The 24,338-nt window shown below is 43.7% G+C and overlaps 1 protein-coding gene across 2 annotated transcripts; it reads left to right on the forward strand.

Moving 5' to 3' along the window:
• The first annotated feature begins 1,220 nt into the window (after nt 1-1,220).
• Asns (asparagine synthetase (glutamine-hydrolyzing)) lies at nt 1,221-20,754 on the forward strand. 2 transcript variants are annotated; one of them, XM_028869843.2, is made up of 12 exons: nt 1,221-1,292; nt 4,787-5,058; nt 8,730-8,967; nt 11,559-11,744; nt 11,952-12,053; nt 12,409-12,536; nt 14,490-14,616; nt 17,847-17,953; nt 18,616-18,716; nt 19,630-19,711; nt 19,796-19,951; nt 20,399-20,754. In XM_028869843.2, the coding sequence occupies exons 2-12, from the start codon at nt 4,810-4,812 to the stop codon at nt 20,606-20,608; spliced, it is 1,686 nt and encodes a 561-aa protein (XP_028725676.1). In that variant the 5' UTR covers nt 1,221-1,292; nt 4,787-4,809; the 3' UTR covers nt 20,609-20,754. The 2 variants fall into 2 exon arrangements, with proteins under 2 accessions (XP_028725676.1, XP_028725675.1); XM_028869842.2 differs by having other exon boundaries at nt 1,232-1,374.
• The last annotated feature ends 3,584 nt before the right edge of the window (nt 20,755-24,338 follow it).

Below are 24,338 nucleotides of genomic sequence, written 5' to 3' on the forward strand. Positions count from 1 at the left end.
AAACATTTAACTCTAAGAGGAAACACCATGCTTAATAAAAAAAAAAATCACAGTAGTTAATGCAGACTTTGCCCTTCTATTAATGTCCCCAGGATAACCCAGCTATTCTGGGTCATTCGAATCCTCAGATATGGCATAATAAGAGAAGGGTGCGGGGATGTGGATGCTTCTCTTCCAATGGTCCCCAGTGCCAACATCCCCATAGTGCAGCTATTTTGACCCTCCAAGATATTGACTGCCTTTCTAGGGGTGAAAAAATGAATTTCTCTCCATGGATATAAAAGCTTTCTCAATATTTTAGGACATAGATTTTCAGGTTTGGAAAGACACCATTTAGTTTCTATGTTCTTTATTTTAAAGATGAGAGCCTAGGAATGGGGGTATAGGTCAGTGGCAGGTGATTTCTGTAACAATGCAAGAACCAAGTGTTCATAACTAGAGCTTTCATACATACATACTACAAAAAAAATTCCATAAGCAAAAGCCAGAATGAATAAAAGACAGTTGTAAGATACAACCAATACTATCCTAAGTCATAGTAAAGTTCAAACAGAAGTTCAAGTCCTTTCCTAAAAGTGGTACATCAAAAATTAAACACAACAAGGAGTCAAATTGAATTATCTATGTTTAGAATCCACCCAGTGGTATTCACTCAGCTGGGGAACCAAAAAGGGAAGTCATAAATACAAGCAAGGTCAAAAGCTGGCTACAACCAGGACAAAACCACATTTCATGCTTGTCAGCCCGGTATATCCAGAGGAAGGAAATTTTCACCCTGCCTGTAAGCAGAGCATAACGAATCCGCCTTACACATTTAATCAAAGTGTGTGTGTGTGTGTGTGTGTGTGTGTGTGTGTGTCCTTCCTGTCTGCATTACAGTCTCGTTATTTCATCAAGTATTTTTGCATCCACATCTATGCATCAGACACTCTGTTAAGGAGTATTTAAGAGTGATGGGCACTGTACTCAACTGATGATGAATTCCCTAAAACATCCTAAGTCCGGAGATTTCTAATTGCCATTAGAGTAGGTCAGGTAGGTAACCTGAGGTAACCAGTGACTCACTGGGTCCGACCTCTGAGGTTATCCTGCACACAGGGTCATAGCACCTAAAAGAACAGAAGCAGGCAGAGCATCTCCTAGCGCTAGGCCCCAGGGTGCCTCTTCGCCTTGGCCTCAGCCCCGCCTGGCGTCGCACGTCAGCACTACGGGCCACACCCCTGCGCACGGGTTGGGTCCGGGCGACATGATGAAACTTCCCGCACGCGTTACAGAAGCCGGGTGGCTATAAGGTGAGAAGCGGTCCTCCGCCCCTCCTGTTGTGGCTGCGCCGCCTCCGCTCCCCCACCTCCCGCACTGGCCGCTAGTGCACAGGTAAGCGGGACCCCGGTGCGCGGCGCGGTGCGCTCTGCACGCTCGGGAGGCCGGAGGATGCTCTGTCCGCGCGGGCACACAGGTCCCCGACACGCGGGTGCTAAGCACACGGGGCCCGCACGGGACAGAGGCTGCGGTGCAGCGGGTGCCAGGGCGGGGCGGGCACGGGCGATTGTTGCGCACCTGGGACGGAGCGGGCGCGGATAGCTCACCCCAGAGCGAAGTGCCTCCTGGAGGCTGGGCCGCTCCAGATAGAGAGGCAACTGTGGTCTTAGTCGGGACACCGTAAATGTTATTATTTTTTACCGTATGACGTCTCAGCCTGGGGAACTTCGGCAATCCGAGGGCCTTGCCTGGGACCAGCTGGAAGCCTGAACAAGACCGGCAGCAGTTGCGCGACCCAGGCTAGTGCAGGGGCCTGGTTGTCACCCAGGACGGAGGCTCGCCCGAGCTCTAGAGTGAGGGTCCCTGGGGTTGACTGTCTGGATCCGGCTTCCCGAGCCCCCACTCACCTAGCTGCCCGGCCCCTCCTCCACTCCAGCTCCAGACTTGCGAGACCGGCTGTTCCGCGGAGGAGCGGTCTGTTTAAGGAGACGGGCGGCCAAGTGCAGAAAAAGACAATTAGCATGCTTTTTCTTATTCACAGGCCTGGCTTCAGATTAATGTAACTTTGAAATACAAGGACAGGCTTTATTTTTCTTGGCCCGTGGCCTACAGTTCTTAACAGTTAACTCTTTTCGTTGATTGATGCCAGCACTATAATATTATAAGAAGTAAGACTTGCACAAGTCCACAGGTTAATTATTGAGATAAATATTAAGATATTAAAATAAGGCGATCCAGTGAAGTTTAGGTAGGTCATCAGAATAGAATTTCTGTTCGATGCACTGAAGTGGCGCTGTCCAGCCGGGGAGCCACAGGACACATGCATTTGCCAGCACTGACCTCTAGAAACACTGGCTAGTCTGAACTGAGATGCGTTATTAAGTGTGAAATACATCAGATTTGAATGATTTTGAAAACCGAACTCTTGATGTCTAGGTTGTGACCCTTGCCTTTAACGTCTGAACTATCCCTCCAGCCTGGTTTTAATGATTTAGGGAGATTAGTGTAAAATATAATTTTGATTATATTGGATTGATTATTTTGCTTGGGGTGTTAAGGGACGTTTAAAATGTGTTTCAGTGCCTGCTTTTGCCTTGTTAATGTCTATTAGAATTACACATACGGCTCACATTCCCCCTGGACAGCACTGCTGTAGAAGTTAACCAGGAAATGTGGGAAACCACAGGAGCAGACAGCAGTGAGGAAAATGAGGCACTCAGGTAGACGACCTCTCCCTGCCCAGAACACAAAAGAGTTTGAATTTCCTTATTCCTGCTGAGGGAAAGTATTTTAAACTTTTCTTTCCACTTACAAGTGGATGGCATATGTTTTGCATAACAGACAATTCATTAAGGAGCCTTAAGACCCAGGTAAATGCTTTTCTGATGATCACAACTGATTTTGAAAGCTCATTGCAAGCTCACTTTTCTTTTTCCTCCCCCCTTTATTAAACACAGATTCTTTTCTTATACAATATGATTGGAATTCAGTTTCCCTCCCTCTGCTCCTCCCAGTTCCTCCATGCCTCCTCTCCCATCTGGACCCACTCTCTTCCTGTGTCTCATTAGGAAAGAACTGGCTTCTAAGAGATAACAAAACATAATAAAATAAAGTATAATAAGATAAAAACGAAAACCATCATATTGAAATTGGACAACACAAGCCAACAGAAAAATAAAAGTGCTCCAAGAGAAGGTACATGAGTCAGAGACCCACTGGTGTACACATTCAGGAGTCTCATAACTGTACTAAACTGGAAGCTATAGTACATATGCAGAGGACCTTGTGCAGACCTGTGTATTCCCTATGCTTGCTGTACCGTCTCTGTGAGTTAATCTGAACTTTGCTCAGTTGTTTTAGAGGCTCTTGTTCTCTGTCCCCTCTGTCTCCTCTTCCTCTGGTTTCCCTGAGCTCTGAGAGGAGGGATTTGATGGAGACATCTTGGTTAAAGCTGTGTGACTAACCCACTTTTCATTGGCATTGAGTCAAACACTGTATTAACAGCCACTCCTAAATCTCTGCATTTTCCTACTGAATGTACAAACCAATCCCATGGTAGACTACTTGGACAGCTTTGTGGAGGGGACTGCACACCACTTGACTCTGTCTTCAAGTTGCTTTGCTTGATGCCATTTTTTATCTGGTTTTGCTCAAAGTGCATCAAAGCTTTGATACAAATGGAATGTTTTGACGGATTATTCAGAGTGGCTGATGTCAGCAGGTGTATTTTTAGGGTATTTGTTCCAGATTATGCTGCTGTTTGTTGTGGATGTGCATTTTAAAGAGATACAGTATTATTTGCTAGTTGGAGATTCTTTATTAAACTATTTAAACTATGTTGAGCTGGCAGTATTCAAACGATACATTTGCAGGCATTACTTGCTTCCTGGCCTACAGGGATCTGAGTTGCCCTTCCCCAATATTGCTTCATCTCTGTGGATTACAACTATTCACTAACCATGCAACTCTGAGAAAAATATTCAAGGATATTTTCATCATGGAGGACATTTTGATACTGAACTTTTCTGTTGTTGAGACAAGATCTCATGTAGCACAAGATGGCCTTGAACTCCTGAACCACACTGCTTCTACACTCCTCCCCCCTAGTGCTAGGATGATGTAGGATGATGTCCTACAACACCTCACCATAGCAAATATTTTATATCCTCAGTCAACTCAGAATACTTGTTGAGGTGTCAGATATCACAGATATTGTTCTTCATCACATTTAGAGAAATCACTTAGATGTTAAGCTAGAAGTCATGACATGCTTAAGGAGATGTATTAATACTACATAATAGTGCTTATAAGCTGTCACTTATTCCCTTTATATTTGACCTGCAGAAAGTACAGATAAAGCAAGGGTATTAATTATAGAGGCTGTACTAACATGGAGAACCTCCGACATCTTGGGGTTTTTTGAGACTCTCAACTGGAGAATGCTGAGGTTGGGATCCCTACCTACCTAGCTTGGAGCCAGCCAAGCCTGCCATTGACCTTGGGAGCAATCCTGGGCTGCAGAGACACAAATGTGACCTGGAAGTTGTTGGGTATAACTCCCAACCAAATCCTAAGGTGGGGGAGATGTGGACTTCAGCTGGGTGCTAAGCTTATATATCTGGTTGAACATAAAGGTCATCTGTACTTTTTTTTTAATATTTTTAAGCAAATTAAGTCATCCTCATCTGTCTGCCAACCTGATGGAAAATTGCTGTAGATAAAGATGGTTTGTGTCCAGCTTTTGCAGACTTGTGTAAGTCTCTGCAATCAAGAGTCGGTTCCTGACTGTGAGCCCTTTTGTCCACAGAGTGCCTGCAGCTCTCCTGCAGCATGTGTGGCATCTGGGCCCTCTTCGGCAGCGATGACTGCCTTTCCGTGCAGTGTCTGAGTGCTATGAAGATTGCGCACAGGGGACCGGATGCCTTTCGCTTTGAGAATGTCAATGGATACACCAACTGCTGCTTTGGATTTCACCGGTTGGCTGTGGTTGACCCCCTGTTTGGAATGCAGCCAATAAGAGTGAGGAAATACCCTTATCTGTGGCTCTGTTACAATGGTGAAATCTACAACCACAAGGCGGTAAGCGGGACGGAGCTGGGGGTGGCTGTCTATAATTAAACCTCAGATGTGGCGGTTAGGATGTTCATATTCTGTGTCATGGTTTTTGCTTTGTTAACCTTTTTCTGTGTCCTTACCTCATGTGCTCTGGTCATGTAGGTCACTGTTACAGAGAGGTAAAATGACTTGGATTTTAAAAACGGGACAAAAATGGGGATGCCAGCTCAATTTTTTTTTCCATTACAAGTTTTAATATTTATTGGGGCTGTGTTGTGTTCTGTGTTAGGTGACAGAGCTCCAGCAGTGAAGAAGATGGTTAGGTCTTTCCTGCAATGGGGCTTGTTCTCTTAGGAGACAAGGTCACTGTTTACAGTGAACTTTCTGGAAGAGCAGATGTAGAAGTGATGCGTATGGGAGAGCTGTTTGCAGGAAACTTGAACCAGGACCGTGTCCTGAGCAAAGGAGACGTAAAGGGAGACCTAATAGACAGAGAACACCAGGCAAGGCTGGGAAGAGTGTTCCCATGGAGGGGGACAGTATGTGTACAGGCCCTGGAGTGGGAAGCAGTCTGGGATAGGAGTGAGGAGGTGAAAGGTGGGGCTGGGAGGCAGGACAGTCAGTCTTACACTGCCAGAGGGGGCGTATCATTCCAAGGGGAGCAGCAATTGAGGACTTAAAGGAGGGATAAACTTGAAGAGTTGGGAGATGATTATATAATACGGCCACTGAGAAACTGATTGCATTTCCACACTTAGTAGGAGCCAAACGATAGAAAGGTGGCTGGAGGCAGTGAAGTATGTTAAGTAAGACTTGGCACTATTAAAGTTGGAACAACTTTCTACTCTGCTGCCTTAGAACAGAAGTGGGTGAGGGGATGGAAATGTTGATTCTGGAAGCCCGACATCAGATAAGAACCCCCTAATCAGGATTATTTGACTAGTTTTCTTAAGGAAAAAAATTAAATCTGTAACTTAAGAGCTTGCATGAATATAATCCCTTGCTATATTTGCAAGCTCATTAATCCCTTCCTCAACCTTTAATTGCCTCAGAGCAATGTGTAGGAAAATTGATAATTATTAATATCTGACTGTATTTATTTTACCTCTCTCCAGACCTGCCCATTCTTTTTAGGGCGAATTATTCTAGTATGGTACATCATAATGTTTTTTTTCTCTAAACTATATAACCATTTCTCTCTTAAGGATTAGGACATTCTCCTAGCTAACATCAACAGCAAACTTAAGACTCTGTAACATCTAACATCCAATTCACGTTTAAGTTCCCCAAGTGCCTCTAGAATACATTTAGCAATGTTTATTTTTTGTTTTGCTTTGCTTTTTGGGTGTGTGTGTGTACATCCGCATGCGTGCACATATCTTTTTGTTTTAGGGCAGATTTTTGTCAAGGTTTTAGGCATTTGGTTATGATGTTTCTTGGAAAAATTTGAAATCTCTGTGCCTATCCTTCACTGGTAGGCTTTCCTAGCTGCCTGTTGGCTAATCTCATTTCTGAACAATAGTTTTTATTTGTCCATTTGCTTGCTTGTAGGAATACTTTCAAAGTAGAGTTCTTAGCTGAGCCTTTATCCACTTAGTAAATATACCTTTATTAAAGCCCTCTGTATACAAACTAAATACTTGGAGATGAAATGGTAAAGAGCAAAGCTAAGCGTAGAGGAAAGCAGTGAGGTGGGCGGGATTCGGGTGTCATTCAGTCAGACTAGGACGTGAGAATACTCGGTTGCACTCCGCCAGTATTGCCCTGCATCTCCCTGAGGTGAGGTTAGGAGAAGTCTTGATTTGTTTTAGGTTAGGAAATACCCTGGCTTATTTTGACAGTGTTGCTGCTTGTTAATTTTGTTAAGCAGTTAAAAGTTAATATCTTAAAAACATGTCCTTTTAAAATTAGGTAACGTTATGGCCGGTTAGCTCAGTTGGTAAGAGCATGGTGCTAATAAAATTAGGTAACGTTATATGGTATACTTGCAAAGACTTTCTGCTGTTTCTACCGAACATCTAAACTTATACGCCAATGAGACAGCCAGAAACTTGTCTAAGAGTACGAGCAGATTTAATCTTATGTATTTTCAGAAATACAGCATCCAAGTTCCGTCTCCACCCCCTGCTTTGATGATAACAGGAAATAGGATCTGCTGGTCTAGGAGAGGTGGGGAGAGGGCTACAACACGTCACATGCCAGTGGGACTCTAGGAAGGTGGCAGGATGCAGGTGCAGTATAGGAGCATCATTTCAGGAGTTAGAATTAGTACTTGGGAATTGTTCATCAAGGGACACCTCCCTTTTGAATAAATTACTTTTGGAAAAGAGAGTGGAAGTGATGGTAATTATTTTCAAATGATGTAGGGTCTTTCCACCCAGGGGGTAGGTTTTCAAACCCACCTCCTTGAGCTAGGATTACCCTGGTAGTCCCTTACTTGGGAAGAGTGACCAGATGGTAGCGTTGTAGAGGCAGCCAAAGCCCATGTTTTGACAGTTGTGCAGGCTTTACACAAAGAACCACATGTTGGGGATGGAGAAACCTGAGACATATTTACAGGTCGTAATGTGCATTTCAATTTCTGTGGGAACTGTGAATCCTTGTGAAAAACAAAGTGCAAGTCTGAAGCGGGGATGTGAGGGCTTTGTGGTAGCATTGGTGGTATGCTCCTGTGGTAGAAAGTCTCAGGATTGGGGCACAACTCAAGCCTTTTCACTTTGCTGGAGGTGACAGTCAGTGACGGCTCATTGCTGTTCCTGCGGGGCATATGAACTGGTGATAAAGCCTATGGTCATTGTGTCTGTCCCTGAGAAGTAGCTTTAATGTCACCACTGCCCAGGAAGGTCTGGATGATGTTCACTCCTGGGGACCAGCAGCTTGAGTTTGGACTGCATCATTGTGAAGGAATCATTTGTTTGGCAGCAAGGGGTGGCGACCAGTTTTGTTCTTTTCCTTTGCATTTTCAAGGTAGGTCTTTGAGGATGAGCTAGGAGAACCTCAGCTGATTCTGTGTCTCAAACCGAAAGCTGACAGTTGCTGACTGTGTCATGGATAAGGACATTCCAACAAACTGTTCTAGTCCTTATCCATACGTCTGCTTGTATTCTACCTTCAAAGATCGGAGCACAGATTCATGGAAAATGTTTGGAAGAAAACTGTGTCTATACTGAACATGTCCATGTTTTTACATCATGCATAATATTGCATAACAATTACACCTAAAGCATGTTGTATTAAGTATTCTAAATCTAGAAGTGATGTAAGTATACAAGAGAATGTGTGTAGATTATATGTAAATAGTACTCCATTTTATAAAAGGCACTAAATCACCTTCAGATTATTGTTTGGCGGCTGGGGTCCTGGAAACAAAGGATGGCTGCATATGGAAATGTGCATGTTTAACCACATAGTGTGAACCATGGTGAATAACACACTTGGACCCTTCATGTGTCACTGCTCTGGTGTCTTCCCATGGTTTATCAGAAGGCAATCTTTATCATTTTGGGTTCAGCCTTTGTGGTGAAGAATTTACAGAATTTTGAGTTGAGACAAGGTAGAGTTTGATAATGCCATGTTGTTGTTTTTGTTTTCATCCATCCAAGCACATGAACTGATTGTAGAACACAGGAATACTGAATCAGGATTATTAGTAGATACAGAGGATACTAACAGTTTGTGTGCTCTGTTTCCTTAAGCTACAACAACGTTTTGAATTTGACTATCAGACCAATGTGGATGGTGAGGTTATCCTGCATCTCTATGACAAAGGAGGTATTGAGCAAACCATTTGTATGTTGGATGGGGTGTTCGCGTTTATCCTCCTGGACACCGCCAACAAAAAAGTGTTTCTGGGCAGAGATACCTACGGAGTCAGGCCCTTGTTTAAAGCCATGACCGAAGATGGATTTCTGGCTGTGTGTTCAGAAGCTAAAGGTAATAATGGAGTTTTACTATTCTGGGTTTCCATTTTTTCCCGGATCATATTGAAAATCCTATAGATGTCAATAAAATGACTAGTAGTAGATGGATTTGAAATCCTAGACACTTCTCTCCTGCTTTTTCTTTGTGTATATGTGTACTCATGCATGCATGTCCACATGTAGAGGCCAGAGACTCACACTGGGTGTCTTCTTCTATCGCTTCACCTTAATGTTTGGTTTTTGTTTGTTTGTTTTGTCTCACTATGTAACCCTGACTGTCCTGGAACTCACGATGCAGACCAGGATAGCCTAGAACTCACAGATCCACCTGCCTCTGCCCCCTGAGTACTAGGATTAAAGGCACACACATGCCTGGCTCCATCTTAATTTTTGAGGCAGAGTCTTTGGCTGGCCTTAGAGCTCACTGATGTCACTGATTTAGCCAGATTGACTAGTCTCTGGACTCCAGGACTCCAGCCGTCTGCCCTGCCCTGCCCTCCCTGTGCTGGAGTTAGAGATGCAGAATACTGCCACCAGGCTTTGTGTGGGTACCGAGGATCTGAACACAGGTCTTCATACTAGCTTGGCAAGTACTTTATTGACCAGGTATTTCTGCAGCCCCTGACTCTCCTGGCCACCAGGAGGTGAGCAAGTTTCTTGTGCATGCCGAGTAGTTCTGCCATGGTTTACAGATAGAGCCAAGTGACCATGGTCTTGGTCATTGTGACCCAAATGCTTAAGCTAAAATAACTATTTCCTTTAAAATATTTTATCTTGGGTATTTTTTTTCACAGCACCAGATACCTTTCGAACACACGTAGCATTTTCTGGCAGCAAATTTGGTAATCATCTTTTGTCTCAATCAGATAGCAGGTTTTCTGTAATGTATCTTTGCCATTTCTTGAATCCTTTGCCACTTAGTTATCAGATTTAACATTGCTTGAAACGAGAATCTTGGTCTGTTAAAGGAGCCTTAGCACACTAACTACAGTTTTGGTATTAGTCGATGCTTTGCTTGGTCTATCAACAAGCAGTATAGGGCATTGTGCATCAGTTACCTAGAGTCCCGTTGGGGAGACCTGGCAAGGGCAACACAAAGCTTCTGCTGGCTATCCTTTGGACTCTTAGACCTAATGGACCCTTGATAGGGAACTGTAATCTCACCAATGGTTTACTCTCTGAAGTTCGGATGTTTTCTGCATCCTTAACTCTGTTCTTTTCCAGACTGTCGTAGTTACCTTTCTATTACTATGATAAGATGCCATGACCAAGGCAAGAGTTCATTTGGGGGCTCATAGATTCAGAGAGTTAGAGTCTATGACATCATGATAGGGCAGCAGGCAGGCAGGCAGGCAGTGGCTGAGGGCTCACATCTTGACCCATAAGCACGAGGCAGAGAGAGCTAACTGGGAATGATGTGGGCTTTTGTAACCTCAAAGTCTACCTCTAATGACATACCTCTAACAGGACCATACCTCTTATGCTTCCCCAACAGTCCTATCCACCGGGGACCAAGTATTCAAACATGAGCCTATAGGGGCCATTCTCTTTTAAACCACCACACCAATTGAATGATCTCACCTGGAGTGCTGCATCCTTTATCAGCCTTTTAAAGCATCTCATTGTAGTTCTCTGCTTAAGGCCCATCAGTGGCCTGAATCCTCTCCAGGCGTGGGCAGCATTTGAGCCCTGCCAGCTAGTGAGAACACCGGCTTTCGTTGGCCTCTAAATTCTGTGTACGGGGACTGGGTTCAGAAACTCATAGTAAATTATAACAAGTCTCTGTGTAGATGGGTGTTAACTGTTTACAGCAAAACATTGGCTTTTGTGTCTGATCATGGTGTCAGGGTAGCTACTGCCTGTAAGAACTGCCTGAAGAAGCTTAAGTCATATGGCTTTCTCACACACATATGGCAGCTATAAGGGAGAGGTGCCAGCTTCTGAGTACCTGATGGTGGGTCATTTTGCTTGTTAAAGGCATGGGAACCATGGGTCTTTACAAAAAAATGCCTCAGTGATGACAGAAATGCTTAGCAAGATATCATGACATTAACATTTTGATTTCTCTATTTTCTCTGGTCTGTATCTCTTCACGTTTGCTTTCTGGTAGAAAGTAGACTTTCCCTTTAAAATGTTTTATTCCTCGAACATTTTATGGGCATCTAAACAGTGGGTTCCCTTGATCAGAAATGTCATCTAGGGGAAGGAGGTAGATGCTGAAAACTTAAAGGTCGCAGGGTCATTCAGTGTGGGAGAGGACCTTCTCAGAAAATGTGACTGTAACAACTGGACAAACAGGTTAAAAAGTGAAGTCTGGCATCTTTATCTCACACTACATTCAGAAATTTTCTTGAAGTGGATCGAGTCATTTTCCCATTGCATCAAATAGCTCCAAGTCCATGAAGTTGGTGTTCTGTCTCCGAGCCACCCTGACCTCTCCAGTAAGCAGAGGAGGGTTTCCGTTACTTCCTCTCCCACTCTTTGGCTTGTATCGTGGACATGTACGTGTATTTAAAGGGGGAGATAGGAATTCGAGGATATTAGCCCACCATAAAGGCTGCGGAGAGGCACTCAGCTGCACACGTTACCGTTTTGCATCTGTAGGGCTCGTTTCGTTGAAGCACTCCACAACCCCCTTCTTAAAAGTGGAGCCCTTTCTTCCTGGACACTACGAAGTTTTGGATTTAAAACCAAATGGCAAAGTTGCATCCGTGGAGATGGTGAAATACCATCACTGTAGGGATGAACCGCTGCACGCCTTCTATGACAGCGTGGAGAAACTCTTCCCAGGTGAGTGATGCCCGTGCCCTGAACGCACACGATCCATTTGCACCGTTTGAATGATTTTGATTCTCAGATGTGTCCTCTTTGATTTGGAGGTGGTGGGAGCTCCTTGGGTGATGGCCATCATGGTGGTATAGGGGCCTGCATACCTCACCTCAGCTAGCTCAGCCTGAGCTTCTCTGGGGCTGTTTCATTTACTTTCTGTGTTGACAGGCTTCGAGTTAGAAACGGTGAAGTGCAATCTGCGTATCCTTTTTGACAATGCTGTCAGGAAACGCTTGATGACGGACCGGAGGATTGGTTGCCTTTTATCAGGTGGAGTCCATTTAAAGAAACGTTCTGTCTTGCTGGTATTTAAATGAAATGATTTGTAGCTGGCCCTCGCTTTATTATAGATGTGTTTATCGGCTGTATTTGTTAGTGTTAGAGCTGGTTGGTACACATTCCTCATAATCCTGTGTACTGATTTTTTAAGCCACTTTAGATAGTTAACCATTGTAGGGGCCAGTAAAATGTATGTGTTATTCTTCACTTAATCAAGGTGATTTCAGTTTATAAAACTTGGAGATCTTAAGAGTCAAACTCCCAGCCAGACGTTTAGCAGGTGTGTAACTGCCTTTGCCCTGTCTTATGGAGGCATGTTCTTATGGAGCTTATTCTTGCGACACAGGGGGCCTGGACTCCAGCCTGGTTGCCGCCTCCCTGCTGAAGCAACTCAAGGAGGCGCAAGTGCAGTATCCTCTGCAGACATTTGCGATTGGCATGGAAGACAGCCCCGATCTCCTGGCTGCTAGGAAGGTACCTTGTAACCCGCCCATTGTGTGTTTAGAACTTAGTCCTGTTATATTAGACTCAAAATCAAGTTGGAGTTGGCCTAGTTTGCCTGCTGTTACTGTGATAAAGGCAACTTGGGGAGGAAAGGGCTTATTTGGTTTACATACTCCTAGGCACAGTCTGTTGAGGGACTCCAAGGTAGGGACTGGAGGCAGAAACCTGTAGGCAGGAACTGAAGCAGAGACCATGGAAGAGCGCTGTGCGCTCCTCCTGGCTCCAGATTTCTACCTTTAGTTCTGACCTTGAGGTCCTGCCTTGGTGATGGACTGTGACTCAGAGTATGTGAAGGAAATAAAGTCTTTCCTCCCCGGGTTGTTTTTGTTCATGGTCTTTATCATAACCATAGAGAAGAATCTAGTGTAGACATTTGTAGTGATGGACCTGACCCTGTTTTGGGGAGGATTATGGAAGGCATTTGGAGCTTTGGAGTGTCCAGAGTTTAATGTGCTAAGGTGGAAACTTGGAAGAAAACTAACAGCTGTGCACATGATGGGGGCCTGGCGTGTGATGTTTCAGAGGGAAGGTTTTATGATACTTGGAAATAAGCATCTGTGGTTGTGGTTCTGGTGAGCTGAGGCTGAAGAATGAGTTGTGACGAGACTCACACCTCCTGGGCGAAAATCTTCCTGAGACAATAGTGTTGTTTCTGTTTCTGCTGCTGACCCTGGTCATTATTTTAAATAGAACAGAAGTACTAGACTCTTATCCACTGGGTAGTTTTGGGTTTGTGAGACAGGGCTTCTCTGTGCAGCCCTGGCTGTCCTGGAACTCGCTCTGTAGACCAGGCTGGCCTCGAACTCAGAGATCCACCGTGTGCCACCACTGCCCAGCTCTCAGAGTTTTTTTATCCACAGTGTCCCAAATTCTCAGTGGTTAGTCTTCTTCTGAAAGTGAAGGTGTGGTCAGTGCTAACACTGCAGGCTTTGAAGTCGGCTTGATGGTTCCGAGTTCTGATTCCACTGTGCGAGTCTCCCTTTTTACAGCAGTATTTACAATAACGTGATTTACAATAATGTGTGTGTGTGTGTGTGTGTGTGTGTGAGAGAGAGAGAGAGAGAGAGAGAGAGAGAGAGTGAGTTTGAGACAGGATCTTACATTTAGTTCAGTCAGGGCTGGAACTCACTATATGATCTAGGCTGTCTGTCAGCTCATAGCAATCATCTGGCTTCAGCCTCCCTCCCAAGTAGAATTTCCCCGCCTTGTGGGATTACAGGCATGAGCCACCACACACAGCTTATAGTGGGGTAGTTTTAAAGTAAAAGTATGTATTCTTAGGAAGTGTGTGATGTAGAACCTGGTGTGTAGTAAGCACTGGGGTAAATGGGAGCTATAATTTTATTTTCTATAAAGCATTACTTTCAGAACTGTAGGCAGAGCGGAACTTGTACACACAACTCAGTGTGCAGATCAGGTTCTTACTCTGGAAAGACCTAGATTGGCTGAGAAATAATCCCAACAAATAGGCTTATGCTGGAAGACAGACAAAGAAAGTAGATGACTGTTTGCGTAGGACCAACATGCTGGATGTAAAATTAGGCCTTTCAGCTCAGCAAAAAAAGTGTGTTCAAAAGGGGCCCATGTTGGACTAGAGAGAAATGAGATAGGTTAGGTAAAGTAGAGGCGAGGGGTGCAGTGATTGGGAACCTGGACTGTCAGGTTACAGCTTTGATTTGGAAAGAGCTGGTAGGTTTACTTCCTGTGCTTGAGTGGGGATGGGGGCCAGGCAGGGGCACGCGGCAAGGCTCAGCTAGCACGTGGTGGCCTGCATTGCATCTTGCCATGGCGTTCTGGAGAAACGTCAACCTTTCGCTTTATTTCTTTTCACCGTGTTAAGTCAGGATTCCTTGAGAAGAACTGACCTGCTTCACTTTCAAAAGTATTTCTTTAACAAGCATATGGATTTGTCTTTATAATCAGGTGGCAAATTATATTGGAAGTGAGCATCATGAAGTCCTTTTTAATTCTGAAGAAGGCATTCAGGCCCTGGATGAAGTCATATTTGCCTTGGAAACTTATGACATTACGACAGTTCGAGCATCTGTAGGTAAGGGATTTTGCAGTGAAAAGTTTTAATACTGAAAAAGGAGAAGGTTCAAGATGATTTCAGTTTAAGAAAGATTGTCTAGCCGGGCGGTGGTGGCGCACGCCTTTAATCCCAGCACTCGGGAGGCAGAGCCAGGCGGATCTCTGTGAGTTCGAGGCCAGCCTGGGCTACCAAGTGAGCTCCAGGAAAGGCGCAAAGCTACACAGAGAAACCCTGTCTCAAAAAACCAAAAAGAAAGATTGTCTAAATATGAATCCAAGCAAATTTCCTATATAGCTATTAATATTAGATTCTCAAGACAATTTAAGAATGTCCTAATTTTTTTTTTCAACTGGAGGAAATCCTTTTAATGAATATAACCAGATCTTTGGAATGCTGAATTTACAAGTCAGCTCTGCCTACAGTCTTCAAGAATGCTTCGTAAAAATAAATAACAGCTCACGTTTACTAAGTACATACTACGTGCTACATTCTGTCTCCCACACATGATAGGAGTTATTTATGGTTACCTCAAAATTATTCCATCATACCAGTATGATGGTTCAGCACCCAAGAGACTGAGCAGGAGGGCTGCTGCACCCTTGGCATTTATGGCATCACTATAGCGTGGATCCATATTTTGGCTCCCTTTTCTCCCATTTTCTCTTTACGGAGTATCTTGGATGGTATAGTTGGGCCACAATACTTAACATTATCCTTTAGTTTCACCAACCAAAGTTTGAAAACACTGAGAGCAATATTGTATATTACTGAATGTGTGCAGACTCTGCTACTGGCATTATTCTAAGCAATGCAGTGTAGCAACTGTTTATATAGCATTTATACTGCATCGGGTACTGTATGCAATCTAGAAGTGATTTAAGGTACAAGAACAGTTCACAGATGTTTCAGGTTCAGACTTCAGCAATAATGCAAGTGCCTCAGTGCAGTGAGTTTTTGTTTCCTAATGCATATAAAGACTGTGGCTACAGTGTGCTGCGGCCTACTGAGTGCCTTGACTTAGGCCTACCCTATTGCTGTTGCTGTCTCAACTGTGGGAAAATGATGCAGTGTATTTGCTCTTTGCAGGATTGCTAGTCTTTTAAATTTGTAAAAAATGGACTTCCTCTGAGGCATAAAGCTATCTTAGTTAGGGTTTCTATTGTTGTGAAGAGACACCATGACCACGCCAATGCTTATAAAGGAAAAACATTTAAGGGGTGGCTTCCATCTTCAGAAGTTTAGTTCATTATTGTCATGGTGCAACATGTTGGTGTACAGGCGGACATGGTGCTGGAGAAGGAGCTGAGAGTCCTGTATCTTGACTCACAGACAACAGGAAGTGGTCTGGGTCACATTGAGGTGAGAAGCTTGAGCAAAGGAGACCTCACAGCCCACTCCTACAGTGACACACTTCCTCCAATAAGTCCACACCTACTTCAGCAAGGCCACACTTCCTAATAGTGCCACTCCCTATGAGCTTATGGGAGCCAATTCCATGCAAACTACCATAAAAGCCAAACACTAAAATGAGATATGCCTGTATATGTGTATAGGTTATGTGCAAACATTATCATTTTATAAGAAGTTGAGGTATCTGAAGATTTGGGTAACTGAAGGGAGGTCCAAGAACCAATCCCCAAGTGAAATCTGAGGGAGGACTGTTTTTTTTTTTTGTTGTTGTTGTTGTTGTTTTGATTTTTTTTTCAAGACAGTATCTCTGTGTAGCCTTGGCTGTCCTGGCACTTACTCTGTAGGCCAAGTTAGCCTCAAACTTACAAGGTCCACCTGCTTTTGCCTCCTGAATGCTGGAATTAAAAGTGTGTGCCACCATCTCCCATCTGGGAACACTGTTCTTTATAAAATGGAGAAATAGATCTATATACTATAATACATTTTCCTTAAGGAGTTCTCATGTAGATGTATTGTAAATACTCTGTCACACAGCTTACCAATTACTAGTTATTATTGTCATGTAACTGATACTAGTTTTAGCTGGTGAACACATTCTGAGATTAGAAGTAGACCAAATCAAATAGACTCAATATTGTTGAGCCCTTAAAATGCCACTAGCTGAGTAGGCCTCTTTTAAAACTCACTTTGGAGTACAATAAGCTACCTTGAGTATTACAATGATTTGGCCTTATGAAACATAGTTAAATAAGCACATTTGTAACATGTCTGTGATTGAATTTTCATGGTTTGGAGGCATTTTTATACTAAGAAGGATAAAAATGAGATTAAGAGAGATGTGGAATGGGTGCCAAGCAAAAACATGTTGCAGTACCATACAGAGCCTTAATCAAATGTGGAATTTGGAAGTGAGAACTGATAATGGAAAAGAATAAAATAATTAAAACTAAGTGATTTCCATTAGTCAGTCCATTTTTCTGTCACTATAATGGATAATCCCAGGCGAATGAGTTTTTTTGTTTTTTTAACTCAAAATTTTGTAGGCTGAAAGGCCAGCAGCATGGCACTTGGGTGGCGTGGCATCAAGGAGCCACCCATGAGGGAGATATTTTGTAATGAGATGAGAGACCAAAGAATAGAGAGGGTTCTCTTTTAAACAATTGACTCAGGAGAACTGGTTTGATTTCCTCTGGGAATTGTCTTAATGCCTTCTAAGGTAAGATTCTTGAGTAGCCAAGTAACCCCAAGCAGGCTTTACACACCACTTCTCAGTTCACGTGGACCACACCGCCAACGTGAGTCCTTGGGATCCAACGCGTTGCACTGCCTAAGCCCTTACTTTTTTTTTTGGTTTTTTTCGAGACAGAGTTTCTCTGTGTAGCTTTGCGCCTTTCCTGGAACTCACTTGGTAGCCCAGGCTGGCCTCGAACTCACAGAGATCCACCTGCCTCTGCCTCCCGAGTGCTGGGATTAAAGGCGTGCGCCACCACCACCCGGCGAAGCCCTTACTTTTCTGTAGTAATGTTGCTGTGAAGCCATTGCATTTAGGGATTTGAGTGGTTCAGTTTAGCAAAAGTTTGAGGTAGGAAGTCTTGCTCTAAGAACATAATTTTGGAGCCTGTTTATAAAATATTACAGTGGTTTCTAGGCTATTTTATTGCCTAAGTTGGATTGACTGCATGTAGATGGCTTCTAAGTATTTATGGGATCATTTTGGAAGCTGCTTAAATTAACTCACAGTCCAACAAGACACTCCAGCCTGCAGTTTTTCCTGAAAGCGAAGGAAAGGCTTTCTAGAAGACACACTGACATCAATGCTAATATCTCTTCCATTTAAGGTATGTATTTGATTTCCAAGTATATTCGGAAGAACACAGACAGCGTGGTCATCTTCTCGGGAGAAGGGTCAGATGAACTTACGCAGGGCTACATATATTTCCACAAGGTGAGCACTGTGGAGAGAAAAGATGTCCAGGCTGAGTTCAGAAAAGTCAGAGTCACTTGACTGTTTCTATACTGGCTTTGTGATGAGTACCATTTGTGTGTGAGTGTGTGAGTGTGTGAGTGTGTGTATCTGAATTGATGGAGTCTTTTTCTTTTAGGAGAAAGAAGTCTCAATAGTATCAGAAACTTTTCATTCTTAAAATTAGAAATGAGAATTGCTGTATTTATTTATTTATTTATGTTGCCACCCCCCACCCCGCCCCCGCTGCCACCCCCACCCCCGAAACAGGTGTTCACTATGTAGCTCTGGCTATCCTCAAACTCACTGAGATCCATCAGCCTCTGCTTCTCAAGTGCTGGGGGATTAATGGCATGCACCACCAGGCCTGGCTGCTTTTGTTTGTTTTTTTAAAACTCCTATGGAATTATCACTGTTGCCCTAGGCATCCATCTTATTTGTTGCCACCCTAAGCACTTTTGGAGGGTGGATGGGTCGGTCTTATAAAACATTGCTGGCCTCTAAAGTCATCTACTCCTATCCTTTACCTTGTTATATTTTCCGTCTGACTCATAATTTGTTTTAAATGTAAAAGGGAAAGATAAAGGCTGCCTGTGTGCCAAAGCAAAGGCACTCACCTTTTTCTTTCTTTCTTTACTAAATAGGCTCCTTCTCCCGAGAAGGCGGAGGAGGAAAGTGAGCGGCTGCTCAAGGAACTCTACCTGTTCGATGTTCTCCGTGCTGACCGCACTACTGCTGCCCATGGGTAACTTTATAGTCAGCTGTAAAGTGAAGGGAGGTGGGGGGCAGTGGGGGGGTCGGTGGACTGAAAATGAGATCAGTTGCTTTTTGTTTCTTTTAGCTAAACTTATCCCTAAAGAGCTGGGCTATGGGCCTGGATACTATCTTTGGGGCGAGGAGAGATCATCTTCTGAGGATGTGTCAGGAAGGTCTTGTGTCATTGAATCATAACAGTAATGATTATAAATCATAAAAATAATGTACCATATGTGACCTAGAGGGAAGGCTGCCGCTGCTATTTCTAAGCATTCTAGACAGAAGTGGAAGTTGTAAGGAGCAACATAGCCAGTCCTAAGCACCTGCCCTGCCTCTTTGATGTGTCCATGAGGGGTCAGGGGAGGAGGATGCATGCGGTATGATGAGATTGTATACAAGAAATAAGTTTCTTTGGCGAAATTTCTTCTTGGCTAGAGTTTTCACATTTAACTGGGCTTGTTGAAGAATAGAAGACCCTTATTGTGCACAATAAACACCTGTCATTCACTATCTTAGTTTCTTCTACCGAATCATAATTTAGTTGAATGGGCTGGAATCACAAGTATTACCTGTCTTCTTACCCCGACCAGAGTCATGAGGACTCTGTATTTGCGTATAGCTTCATGATGAGGCCACTCATGATTCTTAACTCTTCTGCCCTTAGAGAAACAGTTAATTTTTCATAGACACAGAAGGAAAGAAATAGCTCCAAACAGGACCCTCCCCAGATGCTGGTTTAATTTTGAGTACAGACTTCAGTGTGTATCCAGTTGTGCAGAGTGGCCATTAGGAGGCTGAAATAGGACTCTGTAATTTGCGTTACTCAGTCTGGTGCAGTTGCTGGGATGCACATGCCCACTGCTGACTAGCTTTCTGGTTGATTGTCTTCTGTTTTCCCCAAGTCTCGAACTGAGAGTCCCGTTTCTGGATCACCGGTTTTCCTCCTATTACCTGTCTCTGCCACCAGAAATGAGAATTCCAAAAGTAGGTAATCAGCTCCGCATAAAACCCCCGAGGCCGCTGGCCTCACTGGTGACTTCACTGACCTTCCCTTTGTGTTCATGTCAGAATGGGATAGAAAAACACCTCCTGAGAGAGACATTTGAGGACTCCAACCTGCTGCCCAAAGAGATTCTCTGGAGACCAAAAGAAGCCTTCAGTGACGGGATCACCTCAGTCAAGAACTCCTGGTTCAAGATTTTACAGGACTATGTGGAACATCAGGTCTGTCTTCAAAGATATTTGCTGGAACAATATCATTTAATAGAGACCTGGGATCTCTGATTTGTATTTAGTTTGAATAGTGGTGTCTGTAAGAGTCACAATTCCGACAAAGAGCACCTGCTTTATAAGCATTACATAAGAATTAAGGGAAATGAACTCATATCGATAAGAAGTAGAGGGGACACTTAGTAATCATCACTGACCCTTTTGCATGTGTTTGGGTACCCTGGGTACAAATAAATTAAACACTGGGCCTCCAAATATGAAATATGCATGAGAATTTTTAAGAAGTCACTGCATCTGTTTATTATGGCTTGTTTCAGCATTTTACTAAATAATGAGTGACTTAAAGGGTCTTGTTAACTTATAGGATGCCTTAACTTTAGTCTGGTCTGTATCAGAGCGAATACAAATAAAAATGTGTTATGTTCTGAATTTATCTTATAGGTTGATGATGCAATGATGGCAGCGGCTGCCCAGAAGTTTCCCTTCAATACTCCCAAAACGAAAGAAGGCTATTACTACCGCCAGATCTTTGAACGCCATTACCCAGGCCGGGCTGATTGGTTGACCCATTATTGGATGCCCAAGTGGATCAATGCCACCGACCCTTCTGCCCGAACACTCACCCATTATAAGTCAGCTGCCAAAGCTTAGCTGATCTCTAAACTCTAGTGTGAAAGTAAGTGTTCCTTCTGACTCTAAAGGTAGAGACATTGCGACAAACACAGAAATAATGCAAATCAGCCATCAACCGCTCAGGCTTAAAGGCATGGAAAGAAATAAAGATATTACATTTAAAATGCCTTCTGGTGGTGGATGCTAATACAGCCTCATTAGAGGCAACTAGAGACAGAGTGGCATTTGCTGCCATGTGGATGACAATGAGCTGAGCTAAAGGGAGGGCATAGGATCTTCACAGCTCAGTTCTGCCTATGTTCCTAATGGCTGGCTAGGTAGACAGGGATGCGAGTCCTCTGTGAGAATTCATGGTAGTTCTGCTTTATAGGACAGCAATTCAGTTTCTGCTTTCTTACATTGTGTTAATATCCCCGCTGAAGACTCGTGAAACTGGGGATAAACTTCTCAACTACAGAGTCAGATACTAAGTTAGGCTTTTGTGGGTCTCTATGGAACTGTTAACATTGATACACAACACTGGGCATTATGGAACTAGTTCACACAGATTTTTCTTATTAAAGCTTCATTTATAAGAGCAGGTGGTGGGCCAGGTATGGACCCGGGGCCATTGTTTATTGATGCTTATTCCAGAGGAATTGTCCAAGCTACACATTTCCCATAACTGTGGTTGGGTAGGTAGGAATTACCTCTTAGAAACAGAAGATACTCATTTGAACGCTCCTTGAGGGCTTCAGGACAACATGTTGAGATATGTAAAACAGAAGAATTTAGTTGTTAAAAACTTTTGAAAAGGGAAGAGTTGGTGAAAGAATTCTTGATGGTGTCAGATATTTTGGTGCATGACTCTCTGAGCACTGGGGAGACTGCAGCAGGATTAGGAGTTCAAGGCTAGCCTGGGCTACATGGTGAGGCTGTCTGAAATGAAGGAATGCTTGATTGTAGCTAGAGTTTTTCTGGTCCTGCCTTGCCCACAGTCAGGACAAATCTCTCTAACCCGCCAGTCCCGCAGCAGCTCAGACCCAACCAAGTAAACACACAGAGATTTATATTGCTTACAGACTGTATGGCCGTGGCAGGCTTCTTGCTAACTGTTCTTATAGCTTAAATTAATCCATTTCCATAAATCTATACCTTGCCATGTGACTCGTGGCTTACCGGCATCTTCACATGCTGCTTGTCATGGAGGCAGCTGGCAGTGACTCCTTCCATCTTCCACCTTCCTGTTCTCTCCATTCTCCTCTCTGTTAGTCCCGCCTATACTTCCTGCCTGGCCACTGGCCAATCAGTGTTTTATTTATTGACCAATCAGAGCAATTTGACATACAGACCATCCCACAGCACTTGATGGGAAAAGCTATTGAGGCGAGCTGTAGGCCATGACTTACCATTTATAAAAGTGTCAAAGAAACTGAAGATGTATCCTTACTGTAGGGTAACCCAGTGCTTTTCTTGTATTTATAGATATTTAAGTTTTTAAACTGAGCTAGATTTGGCACCAAACCTATTTTCTGCTAAAAGTTTACCCGGCCCAGCTACATGGCATTGCAGATACTTTGGCTTGGGATCTCTGACCCTGATTAAGAATATTTACACAGTGCACATGGCAGGATCAAAGTGTGGCAGAAAGCACATTGCCAGTTCTGAGGGTATGGGAGAGGCTTCTGATTTTAACTGAAGTGTCTGAGGTGTATGTTCAGATCCCGTTTAGAACTCTGACCCACATGGAGATAGTGAAGCCAACTTCACCGCACCAAACTTGGGTAAGAGCCTTTTCTCCCTCTGCCAATAAAGGCCCAAGAAAGGTGTACTTCGGTGCATAGTTTGAGAGCTTATGGTTCATGATGGGCTTGTTATGGCTGTTGGCTATGTCGTTTCTCTGCCAGTGGTGAAAATTGGGGCAGAAGAACCCAGTGTAACACAGCTGTTTACTCATGGTGATGGGAAAGCAAGAAGGGGTTTAAGAACAGCCCCTGAGGACATCTCCAGCGACCCCACCAGGCCTCAAGTTTAGACGTTTCTACCAGTCTCATTAATTGCCATTCAATGAATGAATCCATCAATGGATTCATTGAATTAGAACCTTTATGATCTAGTCACTGGACAACAATTGCATGCACTAGTTGGAGACTAAGCCTTCAACCCACGAGGCTTTTGGGCAGACTCTTCATACCCAAACTGTAACAAACAAGGTTGCCCCATAATGGCTACAGATGACTTCCAAATTGTACATGTCCATGTGGTTAACCTGTTCTTTTGCAACTTCAAAGGAAGGTTTGAAAAAAGTACCACTAGGGTTGCTAGCATGTGTGTGATCCAACAGCTTATATACTAAGCAAACTCGGTTTTTAGATCATCCCAATGGATCCCATTCACACAGGACTGCTAATAAGCAGTCAGACCCTTCAGGCACTTTTATAACTAAGGATTCCCAGCTGACACCTTCCCTCTTCATCCTCATGGGCGCTTCTCCACAACCTACTCGGCAGAGTTTGCTTCACTTTGACTTAATATCTACTCTAAGAAAAGAGTAGAAAATACCATGTACTATAGCAACATTTTTTTGTGCTTTATTTTTAAAAATGAGAGTAAAACTCCAAATTCTCCTTCAGCCTTTAAACAATGGTCAGCATGATCTTGCACATCTTTCATTGAAAAGGTACCACTGTACACGTGTAGGTAGATCTCCAAAGCTTCTAGTATAGGGGTAATATAAAGAGCCTGATAGGCTAGCCCTAACTCACCCTTTAAAGAAACTTGTGTAGCATTCTGGCTGTGGCCACAGTGTCAGCATGCTCCTTGTACCTTGTTTGATTTAGTTTGGTCTGGAGCCTTGGAGAAGGCCCATATGGTCCAGAATCTGACTGTGAGGAAATGTGGAAGTGGGCCTTGGGCAGTTTGTCCACATGAAGGCAGAAAGCATTCCTACCCAGCTACACTGCCACTGTCCTGAGGATTTTGTTGCCTTAACTTTCCCAGCCTCAACTGAAAGCTTGGTAGGTTTCACATTCTAAAAGTGTTCCTGGTGTACCTCCCCCAAAGCTTGTTGCTCTATAAAATGTCTGCTTCCTTATCTTTGTGCCAGGTAGGGGTTTATAATCATGCTGGCTAGCGGAGTATAGCGGAAGTGAAGTGATGGTGGGAGACTTTTGTGATTTGATGTCTGCTTGTTTTGAATGTGGAAAGAAGCCCCAGCCACAGAGACAGGTCCTGTGTAAGAGTTGACCTCTCCAGTGACCACTCATTCAACATTGAACAACTACCACCATGCTTTTGTGATTTGATGTCTGCTTGTTTTGAATGTGGAAGGAAGCCCCAGCCACAGAGACAGGTCCTGTGTAAGAGTTGACCTCTCCAGTGACCACTCATTCAACATTGAACAACTACCACCATGGTTGTGAGCAAATGAGCCTCTGGAAGATTCCAGCTCCTAGTCTGAGACTTCTGTCTGTGACCTTGGTGTGGTGCCAGAGATTAGCCAGTTTTGGACTCTGGCCATGTTCCTCATTTATAAACCCCAGAGCACAATGAGTTCTCAACAGTCTTAGGTTGGGGAGGCAGTAGCTCTTACATATCACAGTAACTGGAAACTCGAAATACTACTACCTTTGTTGACATAGTTTAAGTAAGCTGCCAGATTGAACAATACACTAACTAGTAAGGGGTTTACCCTGGGTTAGCCCGGCGGTTTGCTCCTTGTGTCTCAGTGGCAATCTTCCATCTATTTATTGTCACCATTGGGAGGCTA

The sequence above is a fragment of the Peromyscus leucopus genome, chromosome 3 (genome assembly GCF_004664715.2).
Source record: "Peromyscus leucopus breed LL Stock chromosome 3, UCI_PerLeu_2.1, whole genome shotgun sequence".
Classification (NCBI taxonomy): Eukaryota; Metazoa; Chordata; class Mammalia; order Rodentia; family Cricetidae; genus Peromyscus; species Peromyscus leucopus.